Source organism: Odocoileus virginianus, chromosome 34, assembly GCF_023699985.2.
Source record: "Odocoileus virginianus isolate 20LAN1187 ecotype Illinois chromosome 34, Ovbor_1.2, whole genome shotgun sequence".
NCBI lineage: Eukaryota > Metazoa > Chordata > Mammalia > Artiodactyla > Cervidae > Odocoileus > Odocoileus virginianus.
In genome coordinates this window covers 11,565,188-11,589,794 of record NC_069707.1, presented here as the reverse complement: position 1 = coordinate 11,589,794, position 24,607 = coordinate 11,565,188, and the positions used below count along the sequence as shown (strand labels likewise).

Below are 24,607 nucleotides of genomic sequence, written 5' to 3'. Positions count from 1 at the left end.
AGTAAGATATTTTCAGCAACTCACCTGTAATCCAGGAATAAATCGACTATCCTTTTCAACCACCAGAAGTTCAGCAACACCAGCATTGAGAATGGATCTTGTGATTCCCCCAGGCCCAGGGCCCACTTCATATACATAAGCATTTGTCAGATTGCCAGCTTTCCTTACAATTTTATCTAGAGAAAAGAAAGTTTGAATCGATTACCTTGGCAAATGTCAACATATGGAATTCAAAATGAAAAATAATCTACACGAATTCTTATCAGCATTACTCAACCAATTAATCTTTTATATGCAGTATTTATCAGATTATTTAACTCAGCCTAAACCACTGTACAGTAGCCATTCAAAAGTCTACCATGTAACTGTTGAATTCTACCAGACCCTTAATAAAAATAGGATTACCATGACAAATTTCTTTAACTTAAATAAACATGGTATTTTCTGAGAGCTTCCTTGGTGGTGCAGTGGTAAAGAATCTGCCTGCCAATGCAGGAGATGCCAGAGACAAGGGTTCAATCTCTGCGTTGGAAAGATCCCCTGGAGAAGGAAATGGCAATCCATGCCAGTATTCTTGCCTGGAAAATCCCATGGACAGTGGAGCCTGGCAGACTATAGTCCACGGGATTGCAGAGAGTCGGACACGACTGAGTGCACATGCAGCCAAGCATGCGCACACACGGTATTTTTCACCTGTTTGTCTGCCAGACCAATCAATATAAGAAGTGATGGAAAAACACAAACCACTTCTATACAGTTGTTGAATATCAATTATGTGAATAAGCAAGGCTAGCTTCACATTCACAATTTCCAATGTTGCGAGTTAGAAATTCAGAAGCAGAAAAGTGCTGGCAGTATTCACTTTTACCTACAGACATCGAGCTGGTGGTCAACATGGCAATGGTACCAAGTTCCTAGCTAGTAGGACTTAGAGAAATTGAGATTCTTGGTTATTTTTAAGAAAAAGTTAAATTTAGCAGTGAAGTTTGTTGAGCTTTGCAAACATGCAAGTTGATATGAGAAAATTAATTTTTTAATCAATTTACATTAGCAGACCTTAAGAAAGCACGGAAAATCACATTACTGAGGATTCATTGCAACCAACCTTCTGGAAAAACGCAACAGACTAATCTTGTTGACTGAGATGTTAAAATCCAAGCAGCTGGGCCTCTTGGATGGTGGAAATTTAGCCACTGAAAACACACTAGCACTTTACACTGTTCACTGAGTGTACAGTCTCATTTGTGCTTGTTACTGATAACCTACCTTTGTAGGCTTAAAGGCAAAAACAATCTCTCAATTATCCAAGAATAGTTTTCTCTTCAATGGGTTCCAGAAGAAAACAAGCACACACTGACCATGTTATAGGTGTTTAACATGCTTTCTCACAGCAAATCCTTACAACACATGAACAAAGAACTGTGCTGTGCCAAGTCACTTCAGTAGCATCTGATTCTGCGATCCCATAGACTGTAGCCTGCCAGGCTCCCCTGTCCATGGAATTTTCCAGGCAAGAAAATTCCCTTCTCCAGGGGGTCTTCCTGACCCAGGGACTGAACCCATGTCTCTTTTATAAAGTCTCCTGATCTGGCAGGCAGGTGCTTTACCAGTAGCACCACCTGTGAAGCCCTAACTTAAGAATTACTACCTCATTTTAACTTCTTTGAACTTTCCAGTTTCTTCATTTATTACTTTGAGTGAGGTTACCTGGAAAACAAATGGACACCAGGTCAGGTGTAACTCCTAAAGCCAACCCTTCCTCCACAAAAGACGACTACCTCTCAGAGGGAGCAGAGATGCTGCATTGAGCACAGGTATTACAGAGTGATTTTAATAGTTTTTTTTTTTTTTTAACGGAAAGCTACGACAGTAGGTAGGACAATCTTTTCACCTTAAACCTTTCAGAAACATTCAAACACAAATGGATAGCAAAGAGCACTGTCAAGTCACTACACCTGGGGTTCCATCTTGCTCTCTTCACACCTGAGCTTCTCACCTCACACAAGTACCTTAATTTGTCTTCACTTTGGATCCTGCAGAAGAGGGAACAATAGTATCTAGATTCTGAAATTGATTCCTGAAGGTGAATAAAGACTCAACATGAGAAAGGGCATATGAAAGATTTTTTCTCAATATAAAGATCTCTATTTTCAGTTTTGGGAATGGTGCTTTATATCTAGAATGCAGCTAATGACTACCCGAAAAGGCTGGCTCTAGTTACTATTCAATCAGTTCAGTCGTGTCCAACTCTTTGTGACCCCATGAACTGCAGCACATCAGGCTTCCCTGTCCATCACCAAACTCCCGGAGCCCATTCAAACTCCATTGAGTTGGTAATGCCATCCAACCATCTCAGGACCAAAGAATTTTCCAGGTGGATGACCTTTTAAAGCTCTTGTGGTAGAGCTCTCGCCCAATTAAATAAGAAAACTGAAAACAAGGTTTTTTTTTTTTTTTTTTTTTTTTTTTACTGTGTTACATCACTGTTGGCCTGCCCACACTGCTACTCTACATTCAAGAAATAAAAACAACCCATTCCTGCTTTTGGACTGTACTACATAACTTTTGAAATGTGATTTACTGAATCAGTTTCTGAAGAGGAGCCAAACAGAATGAAATATCAAAACCTCAGAAATGCTATGTACTTCAACTGTGAACAGACGTATTTCTAATAATCTTTTTCTTGTAGTCTCATTTTTCAGAAAGACCAGGACGAAGAAAAGGTGGTAGAGGTTAAACGACTATATACATTTGTCAAAATTTATCCACCTGTGAGCTTCCAACAGGTGAATTTTATTGTATCTAAATTCTACTTCATAAAACGTGACTTAGGGAGTGGGAAAGCAAACTTAAGCTTAAAATGTAAGCTTCTTGGGGACCAACTTGGCCTAGCTCACTCTTATATCCCACTTCAGCTCTAGCACAAAGGGGCTGGTTCCATGAGTGTTACAATGAATATCTGCACCCTCGAGGGTGACATTCAACAAGTAAACGTTTAAATATCGAACGCCATTGATACTCTTCCAACTTGTTACCGATAAAGTCCCTGCAAGTTTAATGACATAAAAAGCCAAACCAGTCAGCACGTGCATGTATTCCTTATTGGTAACACACCAAGATTCGAATTCCACAAGCGCCTTTCAGGAGACGCGAAACCTTCCAAAGCTAGTGTTTGCTCGGCGTCCACACAGCCTGCCTTCCAAAGCCTACGGCAAACGCCCCTGAGCAAACGACACACTCTACACACCCCCTGGGCGGTGGGGCTCCGGAGTTCTCTCAGGGCAAAGCGGCAGAAGAGTCTGACCTACGGCCACCGCACACCTCTGTGCCTGAACCCCGTTGCCCGCCCGCAGGGTCCGCGCGAAACCTTCCCCGACCCCACTCCCCCCAGGGACGCGAGGGAGACGCCGGGGGAACGCTGATAAACCACCTGTCAGCCTCAAGTCCAAAAGAAAATTCTGGGATAGCTGCTTCACGGCTTGCAGTCTAAACAACTTAATGATTTCTCGAATCGTGGGCAACGGCGGGAGACGGAAAGTGCCGAGCGTCCTGGAGGAAGCCATGAACCCCGGCTGGACGGTACAGGTCTCACGCCTGACTTTCCCCCAACGCTCCTCAAGTGAAGGCAGGGGGAGGAGCCTGGGAGAACTATGGCCCACCTCCGAGCCTACCTGATTGGTTAGACGTACCCCGCCGGAAGCGAAGGACGCGAACAGGAAATCCAGGCGCACACAAAGCGCATGCTCCCCGTCCTGCTAAGTGCGGTGCAGGCTGGGTACCCGCTCGGGGTTTGCCCGTGAGGTGGGCGGTGGCCGGAGCGATGGCGGGGCGGGGAGAGGCGGGGCCTGGGCCTGAGGGAGGAGGGGCGGAGCCAAGGATTGGTGAATGAAGTTCACCTGTGGAGGGTTTTTTTTTGAGTTTGACTCCAAAGTGAAAGTCGCTTAGTCGTATCCTACTCTTTGCGACCCCGTGGACTACACAGTCCATGAAATTCTCCAGGCCAGAATACTGGAGTGGGTAGCCGTTCCCTTCTCCAGGGGATCTTCCCAACCTAAAGATTGAACCCAGCTCTTCCGCACTGCGGGCGGATTCTTTACCAACAGAGCCACAGGGAAGCCCCACCTGGCGGATGGGCGGTCCTAAAAGCGCCGCTGTGGAGGGTTGCGGGATAGCCCGTTGTTAACGGCAAAACTGTTGATTGCTAACAATTCTCTTATGGTGGATGTTTTTAGAACCTCAGCACAGCAGGTGTGGTATGGCAGGTTTCTAACTTCTCTTAGCCTTATTGTTATTTTTAAAAAATCTGTTAAGTGGACGTAATGTTTGCTTTAAGATTGTGGCACTGAGAGAGGTCGTCTGGTGTGTAAACCCAGAACGTAGTTCAAGTGCATGGTGTTTGGTAAAGCCGCTATCAAAGGTGGCCGTTACTGCTCTAATTACTTGCAGGTGAATGCGGCCCAGGGGGTTAAACGACATCAGCATATTTGCTAGAGAGCCAGAGTAGAACCCAACTCCTGTTCCTTCAAAATGTAGTCAGTGAGAAAAGCCGCTTTGTTTAGCGCTTTAGGCTTTGGGAAGCGTTTTCTTGTATATATCAAATACTTGGTTATATCAGCTTTCTAAAGATTTTGTTTCCTCCACCCTGAACAGAGGCCAGTAATATTTATCCTATTTTTGAAAGTCTAGACTCTTTACTCAGAACCCTTATTTTCCGCAATAAGAGATAGGTGTTTCTTCACAGGTTATAGTCATTGTTTTATTTACTCCTCACAACAGTCCTATGTGGTGAGATTATCATCCTTAGCTTGTTTTAGTCTCTGAGGCGTGTCCGATTCCTCTGTGACCCCATGGACTGTAACCGTCCAGGATCCTCTGTCCGTGAGATTCCCCAGGCAAGAGTACTGGAGTGGGTTGACAGTTCCTTTTCCAGAGGATCTTCCTGACCCAGGGATCCAACCTACCTCTCCTGTATTGGCAGGTGGATTCTTTGCCACTGAGCCAATCCATCCTTATTATCCTTACTGTGAAGAAATAGAGGGAGATGAGGTCATTTGACTTAAAGGACTTTAACCTGAATTCTTTCTTTTCTGAGTCCCAATTTTGGTCACACCCCTCAAGTATTAGATTATTTTAAAGTTAATCATTTAATTAATGTATGTTCATTTTAATTTTTATAATGCTATTTAATGTATAGATTCTGAATCTTGACTATAAACTTGTTTACCATTTTCATTAAAGCTAAAGTTAGTTGCTCAGTCATGTTTGACTCTTTGTGACTCCATGGATTGTAGCCCACCAGGCTCCTCTGTCCATGGAATTTTCCAGGCAAGGATACCAGAGTGGATTGCCATTTCCTTCTCCAGGGGATCTTCCTGACCCAAGGATTGAACCCAGGTCTCCAGCCTTGCAGGCAGACTCTTTACCATCTGAGTCACTTTCATATGACTAACTAAAATACAATTTAGTAAATACATATCTATAGCTACAAAATCAAAACAAATGGTGCATGATGTTAAATTACTGGTCTTAATGCAGACTGGCAGGATTCTTTTATTTAAAGTTCAGCTTACTAAATGTTATAGTGTGCCATGTAATGATTGAATTTTCATATCAGTTTTCTGGATCCAAGTGAATTGAAGTCAAGTTGCCCAGTCGTGTCCAACTCTCTGAGACCCTATGGACTGTAGCCTACCAGGCTTCTCCGTCCATGGGATTTTCCAGGCAAGAATACTGGAGTGGGTTGCCAGTTCCTTCTCCAGGGGATCTTCCTGACCGAGGGATCGAACCCAGGTCTCCCACATTATAGACAGACGCTTTACCCTCTGAGCCACCAAGGAAGCCACCAAATCTTCATTCGGGGTTTTTGCCATTGTGGCTTGCCTTTCTCTTGGGGTAACATGAAAGCAATACTTTAAGTCAGCCTGTGGCTGTTTTCATTAGCTTAGAAACAAAGGTCAAATTACTTGACAGTAATCCTGGCATGTTTCATTGACTGTGTGGATCACAACAAACTGTGGAAAGTTCTTCAAGAAATGAGAATACCATACACCTTACCTGTCTCTTGAGAAACCTGTATGCAGGGCAAGAAGCAGAAGTTAGAACCAAACATAAAATGACAGACTGGTTCAAAATTGGGAAAGAAGTACGTCAAGGCTGTATATTGTCACTCTGTTTATTTAACTTATGTGCAGAATACATCTTAAGAAATGCTGGGCTGAATGACTCACAAGCTGGGATCAAGATTTCTGGGAGAAGCATCAACAACCTCAGATATGCAGATGACACTACTCTGATGGCAGAAAGTGAAGAGGATGATACCACCCTTATGGCAGAAGAGGAATTAAAGAGCCTCTTGGATGAAGGTGAAAGAGAAAAGTGAAAAAGCTGGCTTAAAACTAAACATTCCAAAAACTAAGATCATGACATCTGGTCCCATCACTCCATGGAAAATACATGGGAGAAAAGTGGAAGCAGTGACAGATTTTATTTTCTCGAGTTCCAAAGTCACTGCAGACAGTAACTGCAGCCAGTATGTTAAAAGATGCTTGCTCCTTGAAAGAACAGCTATGACAAAGCTGGACAGCATATTGAAAAGCAGAGATATCACTTTGCTTACAAAGGTCCGTATAGTCAAAGCTATGGTTTTTTCAATAGTCATGTATGGGTGTGAGAATTGGACCATAAAGAAGTCTGTGCCCTGAAGAATTGATGCTTTCAAATTGTAGTGCTGGAGAAGACCCTTGAAAGTCCCTTGTACAGCAAGGGGATTGGACCAGTCAACTCTAAAGAAAACCCTGATTCACTGAAAGGACTGATGCTGAAGGTGAACCCTGAATATTTGCTGGAAGGACTGATGCTGAAACTGAAGCTCCATTATTTTGGTCATCTGATGTGAAAGCCGACTCATTGGAAGGGACCCTGATGCAGGGAAGGATTGAGGGCAAGAGGAGAAGAGGGCGGCAGAGGATGAGATGGTTGGATGGCATGATTGACTCAATGGATATGAGTTTGAGCAAGCTTCAGGAGATAGTAAAGGACTGGGAAGCCTGGAGTGCTGCAGTTCATGGGGTCGCAAAGAGTTGGACACAACCTAGTGACTGAACAATGACAACCATGCTGTCATGAGTATATATATATGTGTGTGTGCAGTTAGAAGGAGAGTATTCAGATGCTTCAGAATATGCTCACATGAACTTTTAAAAGATTAACACCGACATAAAAAATAAAAACTTGAAAGCAAAAGCACAGTTACATGGAGAATTGGTGGGTTCTTAACAAATTGTCTCACATCTAAATATGAGAATTATTGTCTTATGTCATGCTGTCTTCAGTAATCAATATTTAGGAGTGGATGATCTTTTATTCTCAAAACAGTTAACTTCAGTTAATTTTTATTTCAATTCTGTACTGGAAGTTTACAAAGATATTCAATATATACTGCTGCAGTGCCAGCAAGGGCACAGTTGAGTCCCAAACTCCAATCTTCTGACTCTGCAAGTCTCAAGGGAATGGCTACCCACTCCAGTATTCTTGCCTGGAGAATCCCATGGACAGCAGAGCCTAGCAGGCTAAAGTCCGTAAGGTCGTGAAGAGTTGGACATGACTGAAATGACTTAGCATGCATGCATACATGTGTTAAATAGTTGTTGAACTGAATTTTTAAAATTCCACCGTAGACTCTTCCAAGTTTTTAAAAGTTATTGAGATCTAATTTTTATCACCATAAATATCTGATCCTCAGTCTTTCAATTTTCAGAAAATTATGCATAACTCCCTGCAAAGCCTGTGAAATCAGCAGGGGGTGTTTTAGTAGTGTATTTCACATATTAATGCAAACAGTTTTATCCCTTAAAAGACAAGTATGCAGTTTCATCAGTTTTGAAGCTTTGAAGTATCTGCTTCATCTAGATATAAATTTTAATATGCTAAAATATTATAATTAATACAGAAATTCTTAGCCCCACCTATCAGTGGAGATGAAGAACTGCAAGTGATTTGTACTAAAGTAAAATGCAGAATTCTAAACCTCATAAATCCCAGGATGGTTATATAGGAAAGCTACTTATTATTTTAGTATTTATTTTAATGAAAATACATAGGTGACTTTATTTGATATAAGTAATTTAGTGCTTATTTATGGATGAAGTGCTAATTCTAAAAGGTTGTCATTTTACAGTTCCCCGAAAGAGATTTGAAAGCCACAAAGAGCAATATCTTCTCTGCCATGTGGGAATTTTCAGAGAAAATTAAATGTGGCTTGGAATTGCCAAACTGAACTTTACAAAATGACTATTATGGTATATAAAGTGCCATTTTCTGGTAGTATTTTATAATTCCATATAATATGACTCAATGCTCTAGAGAAATATTGAGACATATTTTGCTTTATTTAGTTTTTTTAGTGACTGTTTGATGCCCACTGTTCACAAAGGAATTTAGTGACCTACCTAGAGGGAAGAAGGAAATACATGATAATTCTGAGCAGAGAGACCAAATGCTTATTATTTGGGGATGGAAGCAAAGCAACTAGTGGCAAGCAACACAGGCTAATTGCTTGAGGGAACCATGTAAGAGTTAAACTAAATATATATATTTATACATATATAAATTTTATGCTATTTATATAATTTATATAGTATATGATATACAGATTATATATGATTATATGATAATATATGATATATAAATATATATTTTACATTATATATTATACTATTTAAATATATATATATATATATATATATATAATGTTTATCACCATTCCAGGCAGTGTCTGAGAGCCTGCTGACTGTCCCTAAAGATCTGTGAATTATTGTCAAGTATCCTAATAAAGTGGTGAGAACAGGCAACCCTCACCACTCAGGATGACTCAGAATTGGGGGTAGAATTTTTTCCTGCAGAATAAAGCAGATCTTTTTGCAAATGAAGAAAAAGTCAACACATGCTAAAGGCATTGTAAAAATAATTAGCCTCCACCTGCAATGCAGGAGACACAGAAAATGAGGCTTCGATCCCTATGTTGGAAAGATCCCCTGGAGGAGAGCATGGCAACTTGTTCCAGTAATCTTGCTTGGAGAAACCCATGGACAGAGGAGCCTGGCGGGCTAGAGTCCATGGGATCACAAAGAGTTGGACATGACTGAAGTGACTGAGCACAACACAGATTATATCAATGGTTTATTAGCTTAAAACCCCACATTCAATTGAAAAACAAAGGTTAAAAATAAATAAAACTGTGACTATGAATACTTTTGCATCTAAGTCTTTCCCATGCATTTACAAATCTATGTGTGAACAAACTGCTCTGTGAAAGGGGAGACTCTATTCAACAAGTAAATGGATCTCCCTGGGCCTCTTGGTGGAAACGCCCTGTCCCTCTTCAGCAAAGGGCCTATGAGGTGAACTAGATACTCAATCAAGCCATGTCTATGCCTTCTTTCTCTGTTCTAGGCCCCCTGCCTTGCCCACCTCTCACCTAAGCCCCAAAGACCAAAGTGTATAGGGTGAGGCCATAGGAAGATGGCTGTGCCTGTGGGCACACACCCAACCTGGGATTCGCATTCCTGCCAGTACAGGTTAGTGAGTTGTAACTCATTCACAGCGCTGGACTGCCTGTTCTCTAGCTGAGAAGGGCTAGCTGAAGACAGCAGGAAGAAGGGCAGGGACTTGGTCAGAGGAGGACGGCCAGTGTGGTTTGTCGGTGCCCTCTCTTTTCCCTGGGGGCCCACCGGGAGCCCAGTGTCTTCAGACTGCTGTTGAATCTACCAAAAGTCCCCTGTCATGCTATCCTCTCCCTCCCCTAAATCGTCAGCTGTGGATTATCTGGGTGAGCCCAATGTGACCCCAGAGGCCTTTAACAGTGGAAGAGGAAACTGAAAGAAAACCAGAGAGAAAGCAGCATGAGAAGGACTTAGTCAAACGTTGTTAACTTTAAAGATGGAGGAAGAATGTCAAGAGCTGAGGGGGTAAAACCTTCAAGGTGTGGGGAGCCTCTAGGAAATGGAAAAGCAAGGAACAGGGTGCTTCCCTAGAGGCCCTGGAAAGGAACATAGTCCTGGCAACATTTTGATTTTAGGCCAACCCGTTTCACCTTTCTGAACTACAGAAGCAGAAGACAAATTTATGTTCTGAGCCAACAAAGGTGTGGTAAGTTGTTAACAACAGAGACAGAATACCAATACTTTCTTTAATTATATATAACATGAGAATAGTAATAGGTAACATAGTGTTACAAAAATTTTTGTGATATTAAAATATAAAATGTTATATATCATTATACCTCATAAAATAAGGCATGTATTATGTGTGCTTAGTCGCTCAGTTGTGTCTGTCTCTTTGTGACCCCATGGACTGTAGACCGCCAGGCTCCTCTGTCCGTGGGATTCTCCAGGCAAGAATACTGGACTGGGTAACCGTTCCCTTCTCCAGAGGATCTTCCTGACACAGGGATCAAACCCAGGTTTCCTGTGTTGCAAGTGGATTCTTTACCGTCTGGGCCACCAGGGAAGCCTGAGATAAGGCATATAATGGACCAAATACAGTGCCCAACTCTACTGACATTCATGAATGTTAATACTCTTCCCCTCTCTCTTCCTGTCTGAATACACTCATGATATCTATATCCAGTTGTATATAATCAACATACAGATTGTTAATATTCTTATGGTGTGTGCATATGAAGTCACTTCAGTCATGCTCGACTCTCAGTGACCCTATGGGCCGTAGCCTGCCAGGCTCTTCTGTCCATGGGATTCTTCAGGCAAGAATACTTGGTTGCCATTTTCTTCTCCAGGGGATCTTCCGACCCAGGGATTGAACCTGTGTCTCTTAAGTCTCCTGCACTGGCAGGCGGGTTCGTTACCACTAGTGCCACCTGGGAAGGCCCTTGTGGTACTGAAGTAAAAAAAAACCCACTAGAATGTAGTTCCCTTATTATTGTTGTAACATATGACAAAGTAAGCTCAAAGGATTACCTGCCCATTTATTATTCTATGGTGCTCATGAAAGATGACTTTCCCTTCTGCAGATTTTTATTGAGCTTGGCTGTTGCATATTGACTTTTTATTCTGTCACTTCATTATTTAGAGACATTGACAGTGTTAACATCAGAGGATTGTCTTAAGGTTGGAATTACAAATGTTAACACCTGAAAACAAATGTGTCATTTAATCTTACTGTTACCCAGTTTAAAAAAAGGTATTCCTTTTAGCCTATTCAGCACTCTGTTGTTCTTTTAAGGGGAGGTGAAGGCAAAGAAGGGTGAGTGGTTCTAATTAGGCAGAAAGGTTTAGGTAACAGTTATGTTAAATCAAATCAAGTGGCAGTGCAAAGCAAAATATTAAATTATCATTACAGACTGATATTGTGTTTTGAAATGTATACACATAATATTGTGCCTGAAATCCTATAATTGTAGACTATCTAAAACCAGTTTGCTCATGAGTCTTACAAATGAGAGACACAGTGGGGAGGAAAATGGGAGTGCTGGCTTAGGGCCATAATAACTACAATAACTACAATTGTTCATTTATGTTGTATTGTGTTCATTATATTATATCATGTCATTATGTTAACCATACCATATTTTATCACATGGTATCATATCATACTATAATTTATATATTGTATTTTGAGTCAATAAGCTTTTGTGGTTTCACTCCAGAATCCAATCATGACCATTATTTCTGTTTTTAAAATGCCTCCCCAGTTTTAGTGAATTTATAATCTGCCACAGATTTCCAAACTGAACTCTGCTGTTCCTGTCATTCTTCTCTTGTGCTTGAATCTGCAACCACTCCATGTTCCTTATAAATACTTTTCAAACTTTTTAGGCTGTGAGTCATAGCAAAAATTCCTTTTACACTTTAACCCTATACACACCCCTTCATACACAGATGCTTCATAGGACCCTTAATATAACTGTGTGGTTCAATCTATTTTCTAAATCAGTCTATTCTTTTTAAATCATTTCTTTTTTTTTCCCCCAAATAATCATTACAATATATTAGTTTCTACTGCTCACTAATGGATTCTGACCTGCAGGTTTTAACACACTGTCTTATTTTCTTAATGGTCCCTAAGCCTAATAAATGGAACAGGCTCCAGTTTTCCAAGGTCTCTGTCAGTTTTATTTTACTCCCCTGTGACAACTGCCTCTGTAACTTATGTGACAGTTTTCTTTCTATGCTTTGGAAATGTCAGCAGGGTAGGTCACTATCAAATATAATAGATGGGTAATACCTTTCTTGAGTAAATGTATATACTCCCAACTTTATTGTGAAATATAACGATCTACGGCGTATCAGAAAGATCATATACTGTTTTCCCACTCTCTTTACATGCATTGATTTGGGGAATCTCATGGCTCGTACCCACTCCTGGCATATTCAGCAGATGATAGAGCATCTTGCTTCTTTTCCCTTGCAGGATCAAGGCCTGCTGTATTACATTCAGGCTTCCCAGGTGGCACTAGTGGTAAAGAACTTGCCTGCCAATGCCGGAGACATAAGAGACACTAGCTGGATACCTCGGCTGGGGAGATCCCTTGGAGGAGGGCATGGTAACCCACTCCAGTATTGCCTGGAAAATTCCATGGACAGAGGAGCCTGGCAGGCTGCAGTCCATAGCATCACAAAGAGTTGGACACAACTGAGTGACTAGGCACGCACGCATACCTCATTGTTAGAGGAAACCTTGGGAAGATATGGAAGCTTATACAATTTGGGAGGCTCTCCATAAGAAAAAGAATACAAAATTGGATATGAAAATCATTTGGAATAAGGAAAGAAATTATAAGTCATGACAAATGGCACAAACATCACAACATCTGGAAAAGTGGTGTTTTTATTCGCTCCTTACAAACTCATTTGATAATTTTCCCCCAACATTTTGGGGAGCAAACTCCTTGGTTGTTTTTTCATATGTGAATGTTTTGCGAATGTTTTGAGAACATTTTCCACAGACAGAACAGAAAGATAAATTTAGTGTTTCCTCTACTCTGATTGATTAAAATTTGGTTTTTATTTTTGATAGTTTAGAAACATTTCTTTCAGCTTCAGACTCATGATTGGCACTGGCATGTAAGTTGTTAGGATGCTTGTAAAATCTGGAAGTTCTCTTTTAAGCTTTTGGTGTATATGATCTATATGTTTTTATTGCACTTCAGGGTTTTTTTGTGCAGTGTCTAATTTTAGATACTTCAAATTGATGACACTCATTCACCAAATTGTCACAGGCATCCTCATTGTAGTGATGTAATGAGTTTATATTATAGTCATTGATGTCAGTATGTGGTGTCAAATAATCAAGATATTTAATTTTTTTCCAGTGTATTCATATGATTCACTTCTCTTTATTAGTTTATCAAACAGTTCATGAAACTGTTCACTACTTCTACTTAATGTATTTATTCCTCTTAATAATTTACTGCATTTGATATGATGAATTTTTGGTTGCAATTCACTTCTTGATATAAGAATAATTTTATTGACTTTATTGCTCCATTGATCACTCTCCTGCTTTTGTTTCTTACCCCTTATTTTTTTAGTCTATATTTTCTTTATGTTCTTTAAATACATAAATTTAAAGATAGCAGAAAGCATATTCCATATTCACACAAATCAGGAGTCTATAATTTTGCATTTATTTTACTGAAATATTCTAAATCATCTTTCCAAAGTTCAACTAAAATGTGTTCCTAGCTCAATTTCCACCTGCGTCAGACTCCCAAAGTGGTCTCTGCCACCAGATACCACCTGGACAGAGACAGTTGTCTTAACTGTGGTTAAAATGCCCTACTTTGCAAATTTTACAAAAACATACAGCCATGTGAGCATATTTCCAGGGACCCTCCCAGGGCCTTGCAAGAGGCTTGTTCAAGTGAAGGCCCATCACTTTAACTTCCCAAGCTTAATGGTTCATCTGCCCATGTGCAAGAGCGAGGGCCAGGCTGAACCACCTCTGGTGGACACGCTTATTAGAGGACCACGCTTATTCTATCACCAAGGCAGAAACCTGGTTTGGGTACAGTGTCAGCATCGTGGCTTGTTTCACCTCAAGATCAGACCCTGAGGCAGAGCTCGGAATGCAGGTAGTTTACCTGGGAGGTGATCCCAGGAGACACAGAGGAGGCAAGGGGAAACATGCAGTGGGAAACGGAGAAAATTCATTAAATGTGATTAGAGAGGAGGTTAATGCTAGGGCTCCGGGACAACCAAGCCTAAATCTCCCTGAGGACCCACTGAGAAACTTAGTGAAATCCAACTCAGAGTTTTCCCACCAGAAGCTGAGGAGGCACCCCAAAGCCCTAAGAATGGAAAACAGAAGAGGGGGGAGAGAGGGGAAAGCCGTCAGTCCGCTTGGCATCACAGCTGCAGGAAAACTCAGGAGGACATGTGACCCAGGGTGGGGCAGGAATGCGTAGCACGTGCCGCGCTATGGGAATTCCTCTTCCCCTTGAGAACTGAGGAACTCAGATTACTCAGTGATGAGGACTCTTCAGTGCTGTGGACCTTTCTACTTCTGTTACAATGACTAAAGTTAGATGGAAGGGAATTCAAAGACTATGAGGTGTTATCTCAGTTTACCAAAGAAAGTTCTCTAATCCAGGCAGCCAAACCTCAGAATCTAGACGTTCTGAGCTAGAGATGAGTATTTTCCCCTAAGTCAAAAGAATATAGTTGGAATTGCTAATTACCTTCGCTCAAATTCATCACCTCCTAAATACAAACAAAAGCGGTGAAATATATTTTCTATCTGTTCACAAGGAACAGTTCATTCACGAGAACGGAATTAGCCTTTTTCAAAAGGCTTCTCTGGGAGGCGGAGCTCAGCAGTGGCTCAGGGGTGGCTCCGAGGTACAGAGATCGCGTGAAATATGTTTTCTATCTGTTCACAAGGAACAGTTCACTCACGAGAATGGAATTAGCCTTTTTCAAAAGGCTTCTTTGGGAAGCGGAGCTCAGCAGTGGCTCAGGGGTGGCTCCGAGGTACAGAGATGGCCTGCCAATGTGGGAGATACCGGTTTGATCCCTGGTCGGGGAAGATCCCACATGCCTCGGAGCAAACAAGCCCATGCGCCACAGCTACTGAGCCTGTGCTCTAGAGCCCGGGAACCGCAACTACTGAAGGCCACGCACCCAAGCGCCTGTGCTCCACAACAAGAGGAAGCACTGCAGTGAGAAGCCCCTGCATTCAACTGGACAGTAGCCCTGGCTCACCACAGCTCGAGAAAGCCCGTAAAGCAATAAAGACCCAGCACAGTCAAAAATACATAAAATTGTAAGAAAAAAAAATGGGCTTCTCTGGTGTAGACTTATTCATTTCGAAGAAGGAAAGATTTGAGTACTTTATTTTCAGATACTGTGGCCACCTCTTAAGACTAGAGTTATAATTTATGGAGAAAAAAAAAACATTTCAAATAGGGCTGGTCTAGTAGGAGAATGAACGCCAGGCTACGTGTGATTAAAGCTAGGTTCTTGTACAAATCTGATCAGCTCTCTGAACCTTGAGAAGGCATTTTCTTTCTCTATGTCTCAGTTTCCCCATCTATATGATGTGTTGTTTAGTTGCTAAGTCATGTCCAACACTTTTGTGACCCCATGGACTATAGTTTGCCAGGCTCTTCTGTCCATGGGATTTCCCAGGCAAGAATACTGGAGTGGGTTGCCATTGCCTTCTCTCGGGGATCTTCCTGACCCAGGGACTGAACCCTGTCTCCTGCAGTGGTGGGCGGGTTCTTTACCACTGAGCCACCAGGGAAATCCATCTCTCTACATGACAGAGGATTGGATGGGTTGACCCTGAAGCTCAATCCCAGTTTTGAGACGTTGTCGTTGAAGAAATTGCAGACTATAGCATGTTATGAGGCATTGTGGCCTCAACCAAAGAAATTCATCTCTCTGACCTACAGTTTCCTCATTTCAAGAGCATACGGGGTGGATTAGTTATCTTTAAGGACACTTCTGCTGTGTATAATCCAATGAATTAAAAATGTGGGGGGAAAATCTGAAAGGATGCACAGAGGAAAGCTTACCCAGCCTGGCCACTTGGTGGTGATATTGTTCCACATTAAGAAAGATTTTCTAGCCTTTTCCAATAGTGCCAAAGTTTGAGTTAACTAAGCATAGTGAAGATAGATTTTCCAAAGGATACTGAAATAAAATCAGGTCAGCAAAAAGAAAAAAAAAAAAAAGAAAATATCAACCCAGAATTATGGAGGAATGACAATAAACAGCAATGCCAAATAAGGGACATAAAATCTCTATAGTCAAGGCAGTAAAAAACATAGAGGGGGATGTGAGAGTTGTGTTTTGGGCATTATTATTATTATGTTTTGGGGGGGCCTTATTTAAAGGAATAGAGGGAGAGGAGTACATTGTAAATTTATATAGTTTTTGAAAAACATAGTTTAAAAGTTAACTCTAACATTTAAAGATTTACCTTGTAAAATAACCCAATACCTTCCAACTGCACCAGAAGATAAAAATCTAAACCTACAAAATCTAAACCAAATAAGTGAGTGTCTTATTTCTTCTGTCTAAATCTAAAAGAAACACATAAGGGAGTTGTAATCCTGTTCCAATATTTTAATATAAAATAGAAGGAATGAATCTACAAGTTTCGCGCTTTTCCACATTTTATAGGAGAATGTGATTCTATCAGGCTACCTTTGTTTAATCACTAAGTCATGCCTGACTTTTTTGTAGCCCCATGGACTGCAGCCCTCCAGCCTTCTCTGTCCATGGGGTTTCCCAGGCAAGAACTGGAGTGGGTTGCCATTTCCTTCTCCAGGGGTCTTTCCCACCCAGGAATTAAACCTGCCTGTCCTGCATTTCAGGCAGATTATTTACCACTGAGCTGCCTGGGAAACCCCATCAGGCTACCGAGCTTACCTTAAAAACCTTGGGGTGATTGCTCTGGGAGTTAATGAACTGCACTGGTATCTGCTAGGCTTCAAGTCAAGGTCCATTTCTGTGGAGATAAATGAGCATCGGTAGGAATTCAGGGAAGGATAAAGGCTTCCTGATCACAGCGCTGCCCACCTCTATCTCTAGAAAAGGTTATATTCAAAAGAACAATCTCCCCAGTAAAGCATCAGTGAACATGAAGGGACTTGTGGAAGAGGGCAACAAGGGAGAGATGGAGAAACTTGACTCTTGCCTAAATCCTCCTCCCTCCCAAATAGCGCACGTGGTGTCTTGCACCGTAAGCTGAGAGATGGAAGGAGGAGGTCTAGCCCTCGCCCACCGTTTTCCGCCACCGACCCCTCTGCCTGCCTTCTCTGGTTTTCTCCTTATTCTCCTGGTGAGGTGGACACCAGTTTCTTCTGAAGGCTGAAGCGTGGGGCCTCGCGACTCTGGTTGCCATGGTGTCTTCTTTTCTCCCCCTTCCTTTGATACATTAGCTATTAGCTTACATAATCCTCTCACAGGAGGATGTCCCTATTCAAAAGAAAAAAAAAGTTAAATTGCTAAGTAACCTTTAACAATGAATAGCATTCATTATGCATTTGCTTAATGATACAGAGGCATTGTTTGCTCTATTTCAGGTGATAACAGCAGATCAAAGGCACCAAGACCAGAATGTACTTTCGAAGAGCCAGCTGAGGCTGTGTGGAAATAATGCTTAGCATTTATGTCGCACTTTAGACTCTCAAAGGATTCTACAATTATTAATTAATTATCCCACACAATAGCTCTAGGAGGAAGGTCAGTGTCATTAGCTCTATTTTTACAGATGAAGAATCAGATAGCAGTTAAGTGATTCTCCCCGCTCCCCAACATTTAAAGATCTCATGTCAAAGTAGACTCGGGTAGGGGGTGCAGGTAGATTATGAAGTGGCTGAAGGCTAAACATACCAGAGCTGCCCCTAGTGGGGGTTTCGCTTCCTTTGATCTGTCTTTCGAAAACCCTCTGAACAGAATTATGTTCTGGGCTTCTGCCCTGCTTCCTCGTGGCTCCTCCTGTGTCCTTGTCTTTTCTATTGGGTTTGCTAAAAACATCTTACAGATGTAAAACGCATGGGAAAACAACAATCCATGTTGTTTTCTATGTAATTTCCTTTCGTTCATGAACCTTAATCGGGTACTTAATGTAGTTGATATGGGCAGGAATAATGGAAATGGACAACAGCTGACTTTTCAAATGATTCCTGCTTTCACGCACACACACAGTTAGCTGACACTCGTTTCTGTTCATGAGGGCCGTGGAGACAAAAAATTCTTGCTATCTGGTCCTGTCCAAAATCTTTGGGCACAATGGGAAGGAATTACCCCGAGCTGATTCACTTTGCTGTACATTAGAAACTAACACAACATTGTAAAGCAACTGTAATAAAAATTTAGAAAAATAAAATGAAATTAAAAAAAAAACACGCCTTTGGGCATGGACTAAATATGCTCAAGGATATTTTGGATAGGAAACAATTTCAAGGCCCTTTGGTGTAGACCAAATGTCTTTTGGACCAAATGTCTTATGGACATTTTGCATAGGGACACACACACACACACACACACACACACACACATATTTTGCATAGGAACACCCCCCCCCCCCCCCCCGCCCCCCGCCCCCCGCCCGAGGACAATGGAGAAGGGAGTAGAGTCCCCCTTGTGGCCGGAGGAAGGACTGCACCGAGGAGGAGTGGAGAGGCCAGTCTTCTCCATATCACCTCTTGTGTCCTTGTCTTTTCTATTCCAGCAGTAGGGCTCCTGAGGGGTCCCAGGGGAGAGGAGGTATAAATAAGGTGCCCTGAATATTGGTTATTTCACCTTTTTTGCCTTGAGTGAGTGGTGAGTGTGTGCGTGTTCAATTGTGTCCAACTCTTTGCAACCCCAGACTGTAGTCCACCAGGCTCCTCTGTCCATGGCATTTTCCAGACAAGAATACTGGAGTGGGAAGCCATTCCCTTCTCCAGGGAATCTTCATGACTCAGGGACTGAACTCATGTCTTCTGTGTCTCCTGCATTGGCAGGTGGATTCTTTACCACTGAGCCACCTGGGAAGTCCTTTTTGCCTTAGGCTAGGCCTTCTATTGGCTAATCTGATAAGCTCATATTCTGCGGTGTTTTAATTATTTGTGTGAATGGCTTCCTTTTTTTATAGAACTACAAGCAGTTTGAAAACAGAGACTAATTCTCATTGCTCGTGTTATTGCAGGAAATAATGCGCTGAGTGCTAAGTGCTTTACAATGCTGGTTTTACTTCAGCCTCACAATGACTTTTGAGGTAGGTATTGTTTTTATCCTTTAACAGTTGAGGAAAGAGACTAAGAAAACTTAAGTAATCTGCTCAAAGCCACGTGTTTCTTTTAGTCATTTTAAAGGAATTTAGTGAACTATGCTTTGTGCTAAGCACAAGAATCCAAATAGTGAGCAAAACAGACATGGTCACTCCCTATTTTTGACTTTCTGTCCACTAGGGAAGGCAGATGTTAATCAACTGATAACTGTATGTGTGCATGCGTGCGTGCATGCTAAGTTTCTTCAGTTGTGTCCGACTCTTTGTGACCCCATGAAACTATAGGCTGCCAGGCTCCTCTGTCCATGGGCTTCTCCAGGCAAGAATCCTGGAGTGGGTTGCCATTTCCTAGTCCTCCAGGGGATCTTCCCAGGATTGAACCCACACCTCCTGTGTCTTCTGCATTGACAGGCAGATTCTTTACCACTGAGCCACCTGGGAAGCCCTCCTGTGATAAAGACCATGAAAGAAAAACAAAAGGTTGAATATAGGAGAAACTAGCAGAGGGTAACTGATCTGATCAGCAGCCAGTGGGGGTAGGGACAGATAAGGGGGAAAGGTCAAGGTCAAGAAGGCACATCTGGAGGCTCTGATGCTTGAGGTGAGTTTTGAAAGGTAAGGAGGCCAAAGTGAACAGCTTGTGCAAAGGCTTTCATGTGGGAGGGGGTTGAGAACCTCTGAGAATCTGAACCAGGTCTGCTGAGTAGAAGGGGCGGGGCGTGTCAAGCAGGAAAGTTGACTGGGGAAGGAGGTGGGACCTGACATTGGATGACCTCGTAGGCTAGGGTAGAATTTGATGTCGAGGAACAATAGACATTCCAAGGTTGTAAGTAAATACCTGATTTTGATGAGATGAAAATGGGGAGAATAAATTGGAGAGGAGTCAGAATATAAAAAGGGAGACTGGAGAAGAGGGGCTTACAGTAACTCTAGTGTGAGATGATGGTGAGACCAGGGTGACAGTGGTAGAGATGGTGAGGAAACAGGCTAGTTTGTGAGATATTTGGAAAATAATTTCATGGCTCTTAGGATGGTTGGGAAGAGGTGGGGTGGTGAGGGAAAGTGATTCCCGGGGTCCTGGCTTGGACAAGTGAATGCCTGGAGAAGGATACTGGAGGGGACCAAGGGTTCGGGGGGTAGTTTTTGAGTAAGCGGCAGAGGCAGAATTGGAATCTAAATCTGCTTCTCATCAAACTGTGCTGTCTCCCCACACCAAGCACATGTTTTTGGAGATCCAGTATTTAAATGCACTTCTGGCTTGCTCCCCGTGGTCAGCTTCCATTGCCATTGCTGTCACCTTCTGGAAGAACACACTTCACCTTTGTGGCCCAGTTGGTGACATCAGTGAAAGAAGTGTCCAGCCAGGCAGGAACCCAAAGGAGGCCCTTTTTAAAGAGGGGAGACCTGCAATTTCCCAAACCCTGCAGTTCAGCAGTTAGGCAGGAAGGCTGTGTCTCAAAGTGTTAGAATTTGACTCTTGCCTTCATAACTTGCTATCTCTGACACTGAGCAAATTATTTAACATCTCTAAGCCTCTCTTTCCTCATGTGTGAAGAGGGAAAAATAATAGTATCTTCTCCATCATACTGCTGGAGGCATCAGGGCTGCTGCTAACTGACAGGACCATCTTGGCATAAATTAGAGAAAGCTTTCCATTCTCAAGTAAAACATCTTTTTGAAGTTAGTATGTTATATATTTCTCATTAATTACAGTGATGCAAACATAAAATAATTGTGAATAAATAATAGAAATCAAATTATTAAACATAATACATGATTTGAATTTTTAATCACAATAATTAGAAAATTACATTTAAAAATAAGAGATAGGTAACAAGCCCCAAATTTTAATAGCAGTTAATTATGAAATTTCCATAGCAACAAATAAATAAGTGCTATAATGTAATTAGCAGATCATTACGTAGTAATCTCTAATTTATGTCAATTTAGTACTTACTTTGTATATTATTAATGCTAAATTAATATTAGTTACTGCCTAGTTATTTGTATCATAATGAAAAAGCCTGTATATTTAAAACAGGAACTCTGCAATCCCACTTGGTAGGAAAAGCAAGGCAGAGTACATGAACTACAGTGTATTGCTGATGATTTTTTTTGAGAATATATTTTGTCAGTTTTTTTTTTGTTCTTTATTTTTTTAATTGAACGATAACTGCTTTACAGAATTTTGTGGTTTTCTGTCATATACCAACAAGAATTAGCCATAGGTACACCCATGTCCCCTCCCTCCCAAATCTCCCATGTCCCCTCCCTCCCAAGTCTCCCTCCCCATTCCACCATTCCAGATTGTCACAGACCCCCTCTTTGAGTTCCTTGAGTCATATAGCAATTCCCATTGGCTGTCTATTTTATGTATGGTATTGTAAATTTCCATGTTACTCTCTCCATACATGATGCTGAAAGAAATTTTTTTAAAATGTTAAGATTCTAATCAGTTCTTCAGTGAGAAAAGTAACTTCTTATTTAGAAATACAGGTTATTTTGAATGTTGTTATATTTTCAAGATATTTTAATAATCAACATGTTTTTATTTCATAAGTTCAATCAGAAAGTGATAATATATCAATCTTATTGAAGAGAGACTTTTTATATAGTCATCTGCCACAAAACTCATTCATCTCTGAAGTTAACAAAGTTATGATAAAAATACAAAAAAAAAAATTTACAGAATCTTAAGATGGCTATGATGTGATAGTTTTCTTGAATGTGCCACTTTTGGCAGTGTGCAACCTAAACCACATAGGGAGTGCCTTGGGGCAGGCTTGCAAGAGATAATTTTAGAGAGTTTTTAGCATTCATAGGAACTATCCTACGTAGAGTGGTCAGTGTTAGTTTTTAATTTTTAGTTATTTAACCTACCCAGTAGTTGAGGTGCTATGGGATTAAAATGCTCTTGCCCAAGTCTTAGTTCCCTTTATGACTAGTGAGTGAGTGAGTGAGTGAAAGTCACTCAGTCATGTCCAATTCTTTGTGACCCCATGGACTATACAGTTCATGGAATTCTCTAGGCCAGAATATTGTAGTGGGTAGCCTTTGGCTTCTCCAGGAGATCTTCCCAACCCAGCAATCAAATCCAGGCAGGCAGATTCTTTATCAGCTTAGCCACAAGGGAAGCCCAAGAATACTGGAGTGGGTAGCCTATCCCTTCTCCAGGGGATCTTCCCAATTCAGGAATCGAACCAGGGTCTCCTGCATTGCAGGAAGATTCTTTACCAACTGAACTATTAGGGAAGCCCTTTGACTTGTAGTGAATGCAAATCATCAGTTTGGATACTGCCATTTAAAGAGTGATGCTCGACTAAATTGCATAAAAATTTGCTCAGTTGACTCCATCTCTTCCCTGCACTAGCACTGCATTTCAGCAGGTTTAACTGTAATTATGGAATGTGTGGTCTTTGTTATCAGTTGATCGCTTGGTCTCAGATTCACTCCAGAGAAAAATTCACATTGTGGTTTGTTTCAACATTCTGCTTTAGTTCTCCTAATGGCAGCAGGCTGGGAAAGGAACCCCAACGCTGACTGCTAGAATATAAATAACCCATAGCCCCAGTGGGTATTCTATATATACAGGGATAGTCAAGGGAAAGAAGTGGGAGTTCTTTAATGCTCAGAGGTAAGTATATTTAAAGAAAACATAAAAATAGAACCCTGTGATGTGATTTAAAATGATTTAGGAGAAAAAAGGAGCCAAAGGTATGGGAGAGATGTTTAGATAGAGAAGATTTAGCTAAAAAGCTTCCCTTATGATCAGGAGACTATGAAAACGTGAAGGAAAGGAAGCAGCAGGAAGTGATGTGGGGAAGGTCAGGGGCACGGGTTTGGGAAGCAGTGCAGCAGATAAAAATGAAAACTGAAAGCTGAAATTTAAGGTTGAAGGCGTGAGAATGAGGTGAAAACAGAGAAACAAGTTGAAGTCAATCATGACATTTCTACCCACTGAGGTGGGTGGTGTGGATCCGGGAGCTTCTGCAGGATGTTGGAAGAAAGAGAACTAATTGAAGAGAGACAAAGTTCCTCCATTTTGGTTTTATTTGCTTTATTTTTAAAAAGCTACTTTGTTTTAAAGACAGTGTAGGTATTTTCAAAGGTCTTTGTATTTTTAAACAAAAATATCATAGCGATTCAAAGCATCAATAGTTATATAGGGTTAATTACGGGCATATTTACAAGAAAGATAGACTTGGGAGAGAAAACAGTAGACCCAAAGTGAAGCCATAGGAAGAATCTTTTAAGAAAGGTAAGAGGTGATTGCCGTAATGTGTAATAACACTGCTAGAGAGAAGCAGAGAGAGAGAGACTGGGAAACAATGAGAAGCCTAAACTCTGAGAAAGTGAAATCACCAACAATAGGAACATTTTTTATATTGTAAATATGGATTTCCACACTTGTGATCTGTTGATATCGGTAAAATCAAGAATAATTAAATCAGGTAAGGGCAAACATTTTCCTGCAAAGTAGTAAATATTCTGTCACCTAAAAATATTTTAGGCTTTGTGCACCATAAAGGGTCTGTTGTAACTACTTAACTGCCATTGTAGATGGAGAGCAGTCATGGAAATATGTCAACAGCTAAGGGTGTCTATGTTCCAATAAAACTTTATTCACAAAAACAGAAGCTGGGCTGGATTTGGCCTTGGGTGAACTCCGGGGGTTGGTGATGGACAGGGTAGGTCTGGCGTGCTGCGGTTCATGGGGTTGCAAAGAGTCGGACACGACTGAGTGAATGAACTGAACTGAACTGATAGTGTGTTCATCCCTGATCTAAGGAGTTTAATCCCCTCATTTCCAGATGAGATTTGGAAATCCAGAGCATTTCGGGAAGCTACCCCAAGCATCACAGCTCAGTAGTAGGGAGTTCAAATGGAAAATAAGAAGTATTTAGGTATATGCTAATTTTGCAGAGATCCTAATCTTTTAAAGCAAAACAATACTCAGTTGCACTGAAATCACATCTCTCATACATGTTTAAGTGCTTTGCTCTGGATAATTGAAGCTTCTAAGTAGCTGGGAGGTCTTATTCTTGAACCAAATTCTTTCCATGTTAATTATTTTGAACAGATCATCTTTCTAAGATCTATTATATATGGCCACACCTTTAAAAACAGCGTATAATTAACCTTAAAAGAGGATTAAAGTTTGACTTTTAAAACCAAATTTAGAAATAAGAAGCCCATTCCCTGGTGGCTCAGTGATGAATCTGCCTGTCAGTGCAGGAGACACTGGTTCAGTCCCTGGTCTGTGAAGATCCTACCTGCCTTGAAGCCACTAGGCCCATGCACCACAACTCTTGAGCCTGTGCTCTAGAGCTCAATATCCACAACTACTGAAGCCTTCACACCCTAGAGG

The 24,607-nt window shown here is 41.3% G+C and overlaps 1 protein-coding gene and 1 long non-coding RNA gene across 4 annotated transcripts in view; one reads left to right on the top strand and one right to left on the bottom strand.

The window, feature by feature from the left end:
* TFB1M (transcription factor B1, mitochondrial) overlaps nt 1-3,650 on the bottom strand; it is a 64,533-nt gene extending 60,883 nt beyond the window's left edge. For 2 of the 3 annotated variants that reach the window (XR_011485658.1, XM_020880133.2), the window contains exons 1-2: nt 3,431-3,645; nt 25-176 (exon numbers count right to left, since the gene is read on the bottom strand). Coding sequence is in view for 2 of the 3 variants with exons in the window: in XM_020880133.2 (XP_020735792.1) it covers nt 25-176; nt 3,431-3,563 (285 nt within the window). In the remaining variant the exon portion in view is untranslated. Of the gene's footprint in view, nt 1-24; nt 177-3,430 lie in introns of all 3 variants that reach the window. The other variant, XM_070461592.1, reaches the window with a different exon arrangement.
* Nucleotides 3,600-24,607, top strand: part of LOC110129013 (uncharacterized) — a 71,052-nt gene continuing 50,044 nt past the window's right edge. Inside the window, exons 1-3 of the long non-coding RNA XR_002311351.2 lie at nt 3,600-3,801; nt 17,549-17,708; nt 19,159-19,227. This is a non-coding gene — a long non-coding RNA (uncharacterized lncRNA). The remainder of the gene's footprint in view (nt 3,802-17,548; nt 17,709-19,158; nt 19,228-24,607) is intronic.